Source organism: Lampris incognitus, chromosome 1 (genome assembly GCF_029633865.1).
Source record: "Lampris incognitus isolate fLamInc1 chromosome 1, fLamInc1.hap2, whole genome shotgun sequence".
Classification (NCBI taxonomy): domain Eukaryota; kingdom Metazoa; phylum Chordata; class Actinopteri; order Lampriformes; family Lampridae; genus Lampris; species Lampris incognitus.
The window spans coordinates 150499311-150515467 of record NC_079211.1 but is presented as its reverse complement, the minus strand read 5'-3'; the positions used below and the strand labels follow the sequence as shown (position 1 = coordinate 150515467).

General features: G+C 46.3%; 1 protein-coding gene across 1 annotated transcript in view; it reads left to right on the top strand.

Annotated features, from left to right (window-relative positions):
• adamts3 (ADAM metallopeptidase with thrombospondin type 1 motif, 3) overlaps positions 1-16157 on the top strand; it is a 202440-nt gene that overhangs the window by 42373 nt on the left and 143910 nt on the right. The window contains exon 4 of the mRNA XM_056280392.1: positions 2817-2973. Within this exon, the coding sequence (XP_056136367.1) occupies positions 2817-2973 (157 nt within the window). The remainder of the gene's footprint in view (positions 1-2816; positions 2974-16157) is intronic.

Sequence of the window (16157 nt, the reverse complement as noted above, 5' to 3'; positions counted from 1 at the left end):
CACTCTGTGTGTGTGTGTGTGTGTGTGTGTGTGTGTGTTTGTTTTAATACTCGTTTTCTGCTGTTCTTCAGCACCCCTCATATCTATTTGTGTATAGCAGATGAAGTTCCTCAGTCAGACGTTGTCATGTTGTGATTCATGCACGATGGTTTTATTGTGAAACTTGTGTTATGGGGAAAACGGCAACAGTGCCACATAATGTTTGGAGGGTTTTTCAGTTGTTGCAGGAGTGAGTGTGTGTGTGTGTGTGTGTGTGTGTGTGTGCTGGCTGGGGGGGTTGGTTGCATTAATGGAGAAGTCAGAGTCAGGTACGGCCAATGTGGTGCAGCAGCAGAGTTGAACTGACTTAGTTTTTTTTAAAAATTTTCTCCCCAGTTGTACTTGGCCAATTACCCCACTCTTCTGAGCCGTCCCGATCTCTGTCCCACCCCCTATGCTGATCCGGGTAGGGCTGCAGACTACCACATGCCTCCTCCCATACATGTGGAGTCACCAGCTGCTTTTTTTCACCTGGCTGTTAGGTGTTTCGCCAGGGGGACGTAGCGCGTGGGAGGATCACGCTATTCCCCCCCAGTCCCCCCCCTGAACAGGTGCCCCGACCGCCCAGAGGAGGCGCTAGTGCAGCGACCAGGACCCATACCCACATCCGGCTTCCCACCCGCAGACACGGCCAATTGTGTCTGTAGGGACACCCGACCAAGCCGCAGGCAACACAGGGATTTAAACCGGTGATCCCCATGCTGGAAGCCAGCAGAATAGACTACTACACTACCTGGATGCCCCCTTTGCAATTTTGTTAATCAGTTAATTGTTCTTGAGTTTATACAGAAGTAATTGCACCTGCTGGTGATTAAATGTGCCTAGTAGTATGGCTGCTAGACCCAGCTGCTCTGGGTCGTTCACTCCGAGGCCGTCGGAGCTCGCTTGTGTTTCAGAGCGTTGCCATTCAGAAATTTAGAGCGCTGCAGTCTGGGTGTGTTCAGAGATAGTAGACGCTCCAGCTGAAGAGACGCTTCGTCTCCGGCTGAAAATGGCGGAACACAAGGTAATGGCATAATGCTACGCTGTGGCGTACTCGGCAAGCTACGAGAGAATTTACAAACACATCCTTGGTCTTCATGCATACAAAGAGGGCTCTGGCATGCTGGAGAAGACAAGCTAACGGGCTTCACTAGTGTTGAATAGGTTACAATATGGCCGTAGATGAAAAGAAGAGAGATTTTTCTAATATTTACTTCTGTAGTTTGTCCGGGAAGCGTCTCAGTAACGTCTCAGAAGCTGCAGGTCCTTGGTTTAGCAAAGCTGAGTGCCAGCTCAGATATGTCAGGAATCAGGACTCTTTTATTTTTCATTTCACTTCATGCACTTGCGTACATGAAATGAAGTGAAATGCCATTTCCCCCAGCCCACAGCAGCACAAGACAAAGACAAAAACACATCCAAAAACTACAAGAACACACATACCCAAACTAACACACATATCCACACTAAACAACAAATCACTGTCCAAGGGAACGAGCTCAAGCCAGGATGACTGTCGGAACCGCCGGTCTGTATGCTTGTTTTACGGTGGCGCAGTGGTTAGCGTGGTTACCTCACAGCAAGAAGGTCCTGGGTTCGAGCCCCGGGGTAGTCCAACCTTTGGGGTCATCCTAGGTCATCCTCTGTGTGGAGTTTGCATGGTCTCCCCGTGTCTGTGTGGGTTTCCTCCATGTGCTCCGGTTTCCTCCCACAGTCCAAAGACATGTAGGTCAGCTGAATCGGCCGTACTAAATTGTCCCTGGGTATGTGTGTGTGGGCTCTGTGATGGCCTAGCAGCCTGTCCAGGGTGTCTCCCCGCCTACCACCCAATGACTGCTGGGATAGGCTGCAGCATTCCGTGACTCCGAGAGCAGGACAAGTGGTTTGGATGATGGATGGAATGGAAGGTACAACTGACCCGGGTGCTGAAAACCTATAAATACACTAAGTCATTAGGCAATGGAGGCCAAAGTGTCGATGAGGTAGTTACAAATGTAATGGAATATTTCTCATTCTGCCTTTCCCAAAGTAGAGGAAAAGGGCACATGTGACAAATGCATCAGGTGAAGGAACTCTTCACGTTAGGGGAGGAATTTATACCGCGAAGAGAAACGAACAGGTCAGTCATCCAAAGGAATTGAATCGAGTGCAACTGGACTTGGTATATATCCAGACCAAGCTAGTCTGACTAGCTTGGTCTAGTTAGAGAGGCACGAACTGGTGAAGCCTCTTGGATGAGAGGCGAAACGTCTTCATGGATATATACCAAGTCCAGTTGCACTCGATTCAGTTCCTTTGGATAACCATGACCTGGATGAATGAGAACATTCACAGACATGAACAGGTCAGTCTTTGAAAGTTCATAATTTCATCCCAGCTGCACACAGAGGCCTGTAGCCCCATCTGGATGAAGACAATGTGATCGAGCGAGTGAGTAGATCATTCAAAAGACACCGTCTCATCAAGGGTAGTTGCTGATGGATGTCCCGTTTTCACAGCTTATCATCACACTGCGCTGAGCTGTCCTCTAACTCCCTGTGATTGTGCAGCCGGCTGTGTGCTGCTCAGGATCTATATTTAATCGACTCATGAGCTCCAAGGCTGTGTCTCCTGATATCGTCTCCTACTATCAATGTGAAGGCAATATCCTGATGTGTCGCCAGCGGTCATTCGACTGGTGGTGTCAGTTTAGCCAGTCTGGCCTGGTTGTCCGCCATGCTGCTTCACAGTGCACAAACAGGATCGTCTCTGTGTTAACTGTCATGGCCTAACGCATTTCCCGTGTGTTGATACAGGCTGGGATGATCCGGACCGACACGGACGAGTACTTCATCGAGCCGCTGGAGAGGGGCACCCAGGAGCAGGAGGACCAGGGCAGGGTCCATGTCGTTTACCGCCGGTCAGCGCTCCTGCGAGAACCCTCTGACATTTCTGTGGACTACGAGCTACCAGGTAAGCTGCACCCATCACAGCCTTCAGTTTGGTTTAGTTTACTAGAGAGCAGTTGTTCATTCGTTGGAAGGTCGCTGGTGCGATCCCTGGCTCCTCCTCACCTTGTGCCGAGGTGTCCTAGAGCTAGACACTGAACCCCTAACTGTTCCCAATGAGCAGACTAGTACATTGCACGGCAGCCTGTGCTGCCATCGGTAGGTGTGGTCGTGTAGTTTGAACGGGTGATAATGTGAAGCTTAAATTGTCAAGTGCTTTGAGTAGAAAAGAGTGATATATAATTCACATCCATGTACATGTTTCTAGAGGAATACTTCAGATTTTTGGAAGTCTTTCTTTATTTTATACTCAATATTCATGTAGTACGTAGCAGGTAAGTTTAATCTTAGCAGTGATCCATTTTCTTCGTACTGGACACACAGCTCCAACTTGCCATCTGCACTTTGATGCAATTAATGGGGGACAGATCCACATTCCTCATTCAGTGTAAAAAACAAAACACTCCACTGTTCAGCCAAAGCTGTCGTGACACTATGGCAGTCCGTCACAGCAAATCTGGATGGTAATTTGAAGTATTAACATTTGTTTTTACTGCTAAATTCCATCTTGGCATTGCTTTGCTGTCTCTTGTGGGCTGTGTTGCAGGAAGTAGCACTGTAGGACAAGTCTCGAAGCGACTGTAAAGAACGATTGTATTTTTTCATATTGTCACTCAGATTCGCTGTGATAGACTGCTGTAGCGTCACGTTATCTTTGGTTGAGGTGTGGAGCATTTTTTACGCTGAACGAAGATTGTGGATTTGTCCTCCATTAGTTGCATTGAGAATAAGGATAAGAGAAATAAGGGGAGAATAAGGTCAAAATGATAATTGGCCATAACTTTGTCAAAAATGATTTGATTTACTTCAAACTGACACCAAAATGTTTGATTTTCTGTGACAAAGCTGATGTTGCCCTCACCTATTATTATATCTGTAGATGATTACAGCATTGGTGACATGGTGGTGAAGTGGTTAGCACGGTAACTTCACAGCAAGAAGATTCTGGGTTCGAACCCCAGGGTAGTCCAACCTTGGGGGTCGTCCCGGGTCGTCCTCTGTGTGGAGTTTGCATGTTCTCCCCGTGTCTGTGTGGGTTTCCTCCGGGTGCTGCGGTTTCCTCCCACAGTCCAAAGACATGTAGGTCAGGTGGATCGGCCGTACTGAATTGTCCCTAGGTGTGTGTGTGTGTGTGTGTGTGTGTGTGTGTGTGTGTGTGTGTGTGTGTGTGTGTGTGTGTGTCGGCTGTGATGGCCCAGCGGCCTGTCCAGGGTGTCTACCTGCTAGAGTTGGGTATCGTCCGAAAATGTTTGATACCGATACCAAAACCAATACCTCTAATTCGATATGATGCCTAAACGATACTTTTTTTGATAATATATATTATGAAAACCTTATAGGATTATCAGCAAACTACTTTTCTGTACAGCGAGCACCACAATTCATTGACACATTGTGTTATTTTGGTTCTGTACTCTAGCACTTTGAGATTGAACGGATACAATGACAATGAGGTCAACGTACAGGCTGACATCTTTAATGTATGTTTGCTCATTCTGATTTAGCGTTCTTCTGCAGGAAGATAAGCATATCTGCCCTTTCTGGCAGGAGACGGGCCCTTTCTACACTAATTGTGTCCCCAGCTGTTGAGAATGTTCGCTCAACCGGAGTGGAGGATGCTTGGGGACACAAATACCTAGCACTTAGACCAAACAAGACTGGTAAAGTCTCCTTTCTCTCAAACCACCAGATTACTGGATTTGTTGAGGTCAGCATATTAGGTAGGCTTCTATACAGCTCCAACTCCTTTCTTGCCCTCCCTGCTTCAGTCTGCACGTTTGTGCTGACACCCTCCACATTTCTGCTGATGGTTAGGACCCTGTCTTTGTCCTCAAAGACTTCATGTATTTACTGTTACTTTTCCTAGTAGATTGTTGCAAATGTAACTTACCTAAAAGATGGAGATTCAACTGTGTTGAAGGGCTGCAACCCCTTAACTATTAAGCGGGTTAGTCCGCGGTGGTGTAGCGGTCTAAGCATCGGCTTTGTGTCGATGCAGTTGCCCACTGGGGACCGGGGTTTGCGCCTCGGTCTCGTCAGATCCGACTATGGCCCGACTCGATGAAGCAGCGATAATTGGCAACGCTGTCTTCGGGAGGGGGGCGGAGTCGGCTTGTGTTCGTCACATGAATGCGTCTCTGTGTGTGTGTGGGGGGGAAAGCAGTGGTTCGGCCTGGATTCGCCTTGTCACGAAAGTGGCGAGGCGTCTCCTTGGAGACTGCCGGCCGGAGAGATGCAGTACGAGGGTGGGTGTTTGAATTAAAATAGGGATGGATTGGCCACTAAATTGGGAGAAAAAGGGAAAAATCAGAAGTAAATGTAAAAAAAACAACAACTATGAAGCGGGTTACAGCCCAGTGACATTCCCCTCTCTTTTCTTTCCTCATCTTAGCATTGGTACTAGCCAAAGAGAATGGAGTCATGGAGACTTGACTTGGCTCGACTTGGCGATCTACACTACTGCAGGCTTGGAGTAGGGACGAATGAAATAGGAGATAAAGTCAGGAAAATGCAGAGCTAACGTTATCTTTTCTTTCTTTTTTTTAACCTCAGACTGCTAACTGTTAACTAAAGTTAGCTAAAAAAAAAAAAAACTAAAGTTAACTAGTGCTAGCTACGTTAGCTTCATTTTTATAACCTAGCGTAGCTAATGTTCTATGATGTTAGACTAGCTTCATTTCTTTTTTACCTCAGACATACTGCTAACGTTAGAACCAGAAACACTTGACAGAACCGTCCTTACCTGTTTCATAATGCTAGCAGTGGCACCAGAAGACCCAGTGGCAGTTGTCCCAGAGCTAACGTTAACGTTGGCAGCAGCATGGACATTAACGGTATCAAACACAGAGCAGTTGTCCACTCGTAAATTTATCCCATGTGTGATCGGACGTTTCATCATATTCGACGCGTTCCCAGACGTGCATTTGATGATCGCTTTGCGGCGGTGGCATCTTACTGTGTCAGGTTTGCTGTTTATTTTTACAAAGTGTAGCCACGCTTTGGAACGCATCTTGCCCGCGAGTTTTCAGCTCCAACCAGTCACTCACGAGACGCACACGCATACCAAATAGCTTCATGCTGATTTGTCAGTCTGTGTACAACAACGCCGGCAGTAATTGGCTGGCTGCGATAGTGTTCATGTCGTCTACCGTAAAGTATCGAAATTTTGCACCGTTTTTTTCCAAATAGTTTGATACTCGGTAGGACCGAGATATTTTGGTCGGTGCCATATGGGCCCCGTTTTCAATACCCAACCCTACTCCCTGCCTGCCACCCAATGACTGCTGGGATAGGCTCCAGCATCCCCGTGACCCTGAGAGCAGGAAAAGTGGTTAGGGTAATGGGTGGATGGATGGATGGTTGCATTGAACTCTTGATCACAAGCCAGAGCTGTGTATCCAGTTTGAAGAAACATACATGTGACTGTAAAGATGAAACCTTCCTACTTACTAAAGAAATGCTGAGCATTAAATAGAGACAGACTTCACAAAATCCAAACGATTCCTTTAAAGTCATGAAGGATAACACAAAAAGCCCCAGACTTTCCATTGGATTCCTTGTTCTCAGCACACACAACATAAAACACATTCTGCATACATGGTCATCTATATACAATCAATATCAACAACTTACATCTTCATTGAACAAGCTCTAGCATAGCAAATCTAAAATCATCCATACACTTCTTCCAGTATCAGCCGCCTCTGCTGCCTGTGCCCTGGCTTTACTCGGGGGCCTTATCACGGTGCCCCTTCTTGACTTTCATCTTGAAGGTATTGATGTTTTCTACCTGGATGATGGCCAACAACAGCCTGTTCCAGTCCTGCTCACTGGTGAACGCGAATGAGCTCCGACCCATTTATTTTCTTGCTGCAGCTTGCCGGGAGCAGATTAGCTAGACTAGATCTAGTTCTGTGATTGTGGGCTTCTCTTAATCTTGGGAATTAGTTATTGAGTTATTTGGGGGCCCTGTCATTGACTATCCTGTGCATCATATTGAACTTTAGCTGCACAAATCTGGCTTCTCCTGGTTGTCAGTTGTAGCCTGGTTTCCAGTAGTGGTGTGATGGTGTACTGGTATTACAGTATACCATCATGTTTAGCATATTTGCAGAGTTTTATGAATATGGTATTATCAGTTGTCAATAAGTACAAAAAAGAGAACTGTGGGATAATGTGCAATTTATCCAACACTCTAGAGTCTTTTTTTTTTATTATTTCAACCCTTTTTCTCGCCAATTGTACCTGGCCAATGTACCCTGCTCTCTGAGCCGTCCTGGTCTCTGCTCCACCCCCTCTGCCGATCCGGGGAGGGCTGCAGACTACCACATGCCTCCTCCGATACATGTGGAGTCACCAGCCACTTCTTTTCACCTGACAGTGAGAAGTTTGACCAGGGGGACGTAGCGCGTGGGAGGATCACGTTATTCCCCCCATTTCCCCCTCGCCCCCAAAACAGGCACCCCGACCGACCAGAGGAGGCGCTAGTGCAGTGACCAGGACACATACCCACATCTGGCTTCCCACCCGCAGACATGGCCAACTGTGTCTGTAGGAACGCTTGGCCAAGCCGGAGGTAACACGGGGATTCGAACCAGCGATCCCTGTGTTGGTAGGCAACGGAATAGACTGCTACGCCACCCGGATGCCCCAGTCATTTTAAATAACAAGGCTAAATGACATTAATCTAATGCACTTCGTGCTACATGCTCATTGTTAATGTTGACTGCCCCTGCAAACAGCCAGATGAGTGGAATAGATATCCGAGGTGACCCCGGCTTGGTGTCTGTGACACCCCTGGAAGTTGTAATCATATTTTGTGTATTTTGCACAAACAAATTATATCCCGAGGTGCCAAATTGAAAAATAGGATAATATTATTGCTGTTTCCTTTTCAAACTTTTCCTGTATAAGAGCAGCATGAAAGAGCGCTCAGCCCTGGAAAGGCCTCTTTACTTTGAGGATCCCCACGTGGCGGCCATGCACGCCGATTTTGATGAATGGGTTCACAGATACACACACACACTCCCATCCTCCATAAGTCCTTGAAACGCCTCTCTTCCAGCGGAGCCCTATGGCCTGTCTGTGGTCAGCTCACCGGGGAGGAAAGAACCGCTCCGCTCTTAATTTGATCAAAAGGAGACAACAGGAAAGGGAAACCCGCATGACATTAATGGCTGCGGGGGCTCGAAGCATGGCAGGAAAGAAAAACACAAATTAAGAAATTGCCAAGTTGTTCCACTCTGTAAAGAACAAATTGCTTTTGGTTTAAACTCTGGAGAATCCTTCCCTTTTGAATTATTTACACCCGTCTCGGAGATGAAATGAGATGAAGAGTCAACTCGCCACCGCCCTGATGGGAGTCATCACGAGAGGTTGTCGATGCCACGTGTGTGTGCACTGCAGCACTGCCTTTAATGAGTTATTTCTCCAAGGCCTTGGAGTTTTACATGTGACGCACCTCTTGAAATTAGCTTCTGTCTCACTCCCAATCTGACGGTCTCCTGTTCAGCGGTACCGTTTATCTGCGGGGGGGATCGCCGCTCTGGAGGTCCTCCTGCAGACAGGATGTGCACGATAACATGCTCTGTGAATGGACAGAGGAGAGGCGGAAAGAAAAGTGGAGAAGAGAAAATGAAAGATGAGAAGAGAAGATTTGGCAAAAGAGGCGAGGAAAGGGGAAAATAATGGGAGCAATCGGAGACAAAGAAGGCGAGTAGGAGAGAGAAGAGCCGGAGGAAATAAAATGAGGAAAGAGAAGGACGGAAAGAAGTAAAAGAGAGGAGGAGAAATGAAAGTAGTAGGGAAGAGAGGAGAAAATAAAAGAAAGGGGAAGGAAGATAAATGAAAAAAAGGAGAGTAAAGAGAGAAAACAAAAGAAAAGACAAAAGCTAGGGGGAAATGAAAAAGTAGAAAAGAGGACAGGTGACAAAAAGAGAAAAGAAAAGAGATGAAGATGAGAGAGGAAAATGGTGGAGAGGAGAGAAGACAAAAGATGAATAGAGAGTGTCTGACCCGATTTCAACATGGCGGCTACGCATTAGCGCTCATCTAGCTCAGAATACATCTGTCTGAGTGTAACCCACTTTCCAAACTGTTTAATTCATTAATACTTAATCCTGTATCGCCCTAACGACCGCAACTTAACTGTCTAAGACACACAACACAAGTCCACATATTGTAGTATAGCGCTTTTAAATAGTTGTGTTGTGCTAGCTGTTTAGCTCTCCAGCTAAGAGATTTATGATGCTTTCCCACCGCAGGGCTCAGTGGCTGTGAGCACAGAGAGAAACCATTCCAGTGGCGTTTCCATTACTGAGCGGTATTGCTGTGGAGCGAGCCCAAACCGTGTTCATTTCTGGAGTTTCGGTACCATTTGGACACAGCCAGATTGAGCCGCTGGGAGGGTTTAGTGACGTTGGTATTCAATGATTGGTTTTATACTCCAGCCAAATCCAGTGGATGCCACATCTGGTACGGTGTTGATATCCTACAGCACCATCATTATCCTACAGGGCATCAGAATCAGAATACTGACTAGCATACTGAAATACCAACCAGCAGTCGTCTTTCCATCACACAACAAAACAAAAATGTCTGAATCCGTGTTGTGGTCTGCAGAGGAGACATGTCGAAAGTGTATTATGTCGCCGTTACATCATGGCGTCTTTGTTGTAGTCATTGTAGTTTTTCTGTGGGACTTCCTCGTCCTGATATCAGTTCCAGCACTAATGGAGCTGAACATTACACCCCTATTCCATGCCTCCATTGCACTCCCACATTACACCTCCCCATTACATTTTGCTATTACACTTCTCCATTATACTCTCTTGTTACACTCCCCCATTATACCCCCATTACACTCCTCTGTTACACCTCCCTGTTACATGCTCCTCTTACACTCCACCGTTATACCCCCATTACACCTCCCTGTTACACTCTCCAGTTATACCCCCATTACACCTCCCTGTTACACTCTCCAGTTATACCCCCATTGCACTCATCCATTACAGCTCCCTGTTACACTCCCCCGTTATACCCCAATGATGCTCGTCCATTACACCTCCGTTACACTCCCCCATTATACTTCATTACACTCCTCCATTACACCTCCCTGTTACACTGTCCTGTTACACTCCCCTGTTATACCCCATTACACTCCTCCATTACACCTCCCTGTTACACTCCCCCGTTATACCCCCATTACAATCCTCCATTACAACTCCCTGTTACACTCCCCTGTTATACCCCAATTACACTTGTCCATTACACCTCCGTTACAGTTTCCTGTTACACTCCCCCGTTGTACCCTCATTACACTCCTCCATTAAACCTCTCTGTTACACTCTCCTGTTACACCCCCCAGTATACCCCATTACACTCCCCCATTATACCCCATTACACTCCTCATTATACCTCCCTACTACACTCTCCTGTTACACCCCCCGCTATGCCCTATTACACTCCTCCATTACACCTTCCTGTTACACTCTCCTGTTACACCCCCCATTATACCCCATTACACTTCTCCATTACACTCCCCCGTTATACTCCTCCATTACACCTCCCTGTTACACTCCCCCGTTATGCATCCCCATTACACTCCCCTGTTATACTACTCGATTACACCTCCCTGTTACACTCCCCTGTTATGCATCCCCAATTGCACTATTTTATTACGCTCCCCCGTTACAGTCCCTCATTACACTCCTCCATTACCCTTGGTGGTGGGGGTTATAGAAGAGTGTGTGGCAGGGGTGGAAATTAACTTTTTTGCCCACCTGCCACTGTGGCTGGTGGATTCCAAAATCTACCAGCCACTCAATTTTTTTACCAGCCACTTTCTTGTTTTAGCCGGCAGTGTGTAACTGCAGGTGAAAAATAATAAAACAAGATCTACAACATTCAAGCAATAGGCTATTTTAAATATTCAAACTCTTAAAATACTATTTTCCAAATCTAGTTTACTCTTCTATGGTTTTCAAAATTGTGTACACTACCTTTAAAACATTTAACATATTTGTCAAAAAGTAACCAGTGTATCAGTGCCACCAAAATCCCCTTTACTATTACATAAAGCAAGACTGTAACAAGAAGAAGGGATTGTGTCAGTATGGGTCTTAATTCAACACTTAAGCTAACGTTAGTAAATGACGATTTACTTGCTAACTACACGTAACGTTAGCTAGCTAATGACATCACATGACGGCTATATTCTGACCTTAACTCAACACTTAATCTAACGTTAGTGAATAGATTTCTAAAAAATTATGATTTACTTGCATTGCCACACGTAATCTGTAAACGGCCTTCCTTTTTTGGCGATGGCGTGGGCATTTCTAAACAGTAGGCTCATCTTCTCCAACTGGGACGTGTCCATGGCAGCGGTATCCTGCGGGGTCGATTTTCCCCGTACTATCTTTATTACATGGATGTGTCATTTGGATGATTCGTGGTCTTTTATGGCTTCCAATTTTAGGTTTTTAGTCCCAATAATGAAACTGTTAGCTTTCTTGTTGGCATCCGAAGCGTGTTGACGACATACCCAACAGAACATTGTCTGGCTTGTCTCCTCGTAAACTAACCAATCACGGGACTCTCTGTCTCCCTTGTCAGTTATTCTTATTAAAAAAAACGTTTTCGTGTCCGCGGTGGTGTAGCGGTCTCAGCATCGGCTTTGTGTCGATGCAGTTGCCCACTGGGGACCGGGGTTCGCATCCCGGTCTCGTCAGATCCGACTATGGCCGGACTCGATGAAGCAGCAATCATTGGCAACGCTGTCTTCGGGAGGGGGGCGGAGTCGGCTTGTGTTCGTCACGTGAATGCGTCTCTGTGTGTGTCGGAAAAAGCAGTGGTTCGGCCTGGAGTCGCCTTGTCACGAAAGTGGGGAGGTGACTCCTTCGAGACTGCCGGCTGGAGAGATGCAGTTGGCGAACGCATGCAGTACGAGGGTGGGTGTTTGAATTAAAATAGGGATCAATTGGCCACTAAATTGGGAGAAAAAAGGGAAAAATCAGAAACAAATTTATATATAAAAAAAACGTTTTCGTTTCGTCTTCGCCTCTTTAGCCCGTGTCTCCTGCTGGGATGTTTTCTCTGCAGACCTCTTAACCCCTGCGATGTGACGCCACATTGTGTTTTCTGGCTCTCTCCTCGTACTCGAAAGTGTCTCTGTGAATTAGCAGACTCGCGAGACAAGCGTCCCTATACTCTGCCTCTGATTGGCTAACCAACGATGGCAACAAGTACTAGCCAATCAGAGGCAGAGTAGGGCGGGTCATAGGGGGGAAAATAAGGCAGATTCGCGATTCAGTACCTCACACATTGCTACTTTTCTTTACCCGCCACCGTGGCTGGTAGGTTGAGCAAATTCACCCGCCAATACGCAAATCCACCCGCATTTGGCGTGTAGTGGGTGCTAATTTCCATCCCTGGTGTGTGGCCACCGCTACTGTTTTTGTTCGCCACCTTTTACTTGCTGTGGAGAGCTGACCAGTAGTGGAGTGTTAGCGGACGTGACTGGAAGGGGGATGAAAGTGAGAGACACTCTGCAGACTTCCAGAAAAGCTCCATTTGGCTTCTTCTTGTTGATGCACAGAAGTAAAACTCATTGGCATTTGATGCCGGCCGCCCCGAAACAGTTCTATACAGCGCACACTCTGGTTGAGACTGATATCCCCCAGCCAGCTCATTTGACAGCCAGAGAGAACTTCTCAACCTTTTCTGAGGTGACTTTGCCTGCTTCTCTCTCTGGGAATTTTCCTTCCCATTGGTCCCCATGTATAAGAGGGATTATCCAGCTGTTATGGAATCAGATTCTATGTAAATAACTGATACATTTTCACTTAATTTCTCGGTTTTAGAATTCAGTTTGTACAAAGAGGGGATTCTGCCGACAACCCCTGCAAAATTAAACAACCGAGAGCCATTCCCCTATTTTCCCATTTCCCAGGTTGCTGTGATATCAGACTCCAGGGAAAGCAAACAGAGGCCTTGAAATTACACACTGTAAAGTGCTAATAATCATGCAGAACATTGTTTCTTTACAGAGCTTCACAACGTCAACATTTCGCTTCACGGAGGACATTTTGAGCGGCAGCCGCCCTCCTCAATCAGAACTTGAGCCAGTGAAAATGCAGATAGGAGGCTTTGTTACCAAATGACACAATTCTCCATCTTTTAAAACCGAGAGAATTTTACACCACATGTGACTTAGTTAGTCCTGGCGTCCGTAGCTGTTATTTGGTGTCTTCAACAGTTTTCCTTAGTAACCGTTTCATAGTGTTAATATTGAGTTAAATAATGCTTGCGTGGGCGTCCGGGTGGCATGTTGGTCTATTCTGTTGCCTACCAACACAGGGCTCGCCGGTTCGAATCCCCATGTTACCTCCAGCTTGGTCAGGCATCCCTACAGACACAATTGGCCGTGTCTGCGGGTGGGAAGCCGGATGTGGGTATGTGTCCTGGTAACTGCACTAGCGCCTCCTCTGGTTGGTCTGGGCACCTGTTCAGGGGGGAGGGGGAACTGGGGGGAATAGTGTGATCCTCCCACATGCTATGTCCCCCTGGTGAAACTTCTCACTGTCAGGTGAAAAGAAGCAGCTGGTGACTCCACATGTATCGAAGGAGGTAGTCTGCAGCACTCCCCGGATCAGCAGAGGGGGTGAAGCAGAGACCGGGACGGCTCGGAAGAGTGGGGTAATTGGAGAGAAAAATGGGGGGGGGGGGAAATAGAAAACATGTTTACTATCCCTTAAATGGAATGGAAAACGCCATTTCCACTCATCCGCCTTACAGTCTCCCGAACTTGATACCACAAACTCAGTTACGGTGCACATCAACAGCAAGCATTGAGAAATCCAAATGTTACGTCTGCCAGGGGGAAACAATAGGAATTCTGCGTTCTTCACTTTCATTGACCTCCATTAGTAAGAAGGGTCCTTAATGCATCATGACAAGACTGAAACGTGTAGTTGTACTGATGTGTTGTTGGACGGCTCTAAAGAGTGGGGTAATTGGCCGGATACAATTGGGGAGAAAAAAGGGAAGGGGGGAATAAATGAATAAAAAAAAGTAGATCTGCAGGCAGGTATTAACTGGATCCAAGCCCCCACCCTGTGCAAGTCGCGCCTGGCGGCCCGAAGTCCTCCCAGTTTGGACCTGCAGGTCCACAGACCCGATGCAAGCTACGAGCTGAGAGCAGCACAGAGGGTTTAGAAGTGTTGTGGGGTGAGGCAGCTGCAGCCCGAGTGTCATATACTGTGTATTGGTCTACGGGTATGGTAGGATAGGATAGGGTAGGGTAGGGCAGGGTAGGATAGGATAGGGTAGGGCAGGGTAGGATAGAATAGGGTAGGATAGGGTAGGGTAGGGTATGATAGGGAAGGATAGGGTAGGGTAGGATAAGGCAGGGTAGGTTAGTATAGGCTAGAGTAGGATAGGATAGACTAGTGTAGGGTAGGATAGGATAGGCTGCAGTAGGATAGGGTAGGGTAGGATAAGGTAGGATAGACTAGAGTGGGGTAGAATAGTGTAGGGTAGGATAGAATGGGGTAGGATAGGATAAGGTAGGATAGACTAGAGTAGGATAGGATAGGATAGGCTGCAGAAGGATAGGATAGGGTAGGATAGGATAAGGTAGGATAGACTAGAGTGGGGTAGAATAGTGTAGGGTAGGATAGAATGGGGTAGGATAGGGTAGGGTAAGATAGGCTAGAGTAGGGTAGGATAGGGTGAGGGTGAGGTTGCAGCAAAGTGTCACACAGGACATGTATAGTACACATTTCGATAATAAAGGCCAACAGGTTTTGTGTGGTGTCAGGTGTTTGAAGGTGAAGCTGCCATTTTAGTTTTTTTTTTTTTTTGTGTGTAATTTTTCTAATCTAGCAAATAAAGTATTGGAAATATGTAGACACCTAAAATCAAATATTTAAAGTAGATAATCAAGGTAACATTATTTATACTGAACTAAAGGGATTTAACCTAAAAAGTAATTGTTAATTTATGGAAATAATGTTTAGTGGTTGTGGTGTAGTCATGTGGTGTAAGTTTTTTATGAAAGGTAAATTGGATCAGTGGAATCCAAAAAAAGAAGAACTAAGTAGTTGATGTCATTTCATTACTTCCAGCCTTGGCTTGCACAGTACAAGCATCTGTGGCCTGAAGTTGAGTGACGTCTTTAGAAAACCTTATTACTCAAAGATTTTAAACAACATGGTGGTGTTGGCTTCCATCACGCAAACCACATCATTTGTGTCATCCCAGATGAGCCGTGTAGCCGCAACGCTCAATGTTCAGCCTATGAACCACAACCTCATAGTGCTGTACGGACCGCCATCATGTAAAACTGGCCTATTCAAAAGCCCGACTACTGTAGTTTGTCATTTTAACAACTTTCAGGGGGCAAAACAACAACGGGTGATTTTACTGACAACACACTTGTTTTGAAATCAACAAGGTTGCAGTTAAATTGTAGCCACACCAGCAACAGAAAGTAGCACAGTATTTCATCACATTTACATAAGAGACATTGATCCTAAAATTGTTAATGTGCAAATAATATCCATAAACAGCAGCTAGCATGAACATGTTGCTGCGGGTTTCTTGCTCGATAGCTCGGCCCTGCAACAGTCATCACAAAAGTAGGTTTTGCATATTTGGCAGTTTTGTCAAAAAGCATCAGCTAGCAGCCGATTGGTGCCAAATTGTGCACAGAGCCCCGTGGAAAATGGGAAATTACTGAGCCAAGTTTCATGTTTATAGGACTGATTATTGCTAAGATATGCAACACTTCCTGTTTTGACAGGTGTGCCAGAATCATTTCAGTAGTTGGGGGGGGGGGGCAACAATGATGCATGTGCAGGGTGTACTGTATAGTGCTATAGGAGCGCAGCGGAGCGCAGCTCCGTATGCCTGTGCTTGCGGTTTTAATACAATAAAGTACGTTATTGAAGACACGTGTCCGCCCCATCTTTCTACTTCGTTGCAGTTAGGCAGTCTCAATGTAGTGTGTTGAGCTTGAGTGCTTTAGTGATACATTGTATTCAGTTTTGAAATCCCACTCTTTCTGCTGCCTGCCCATGGGTTAGC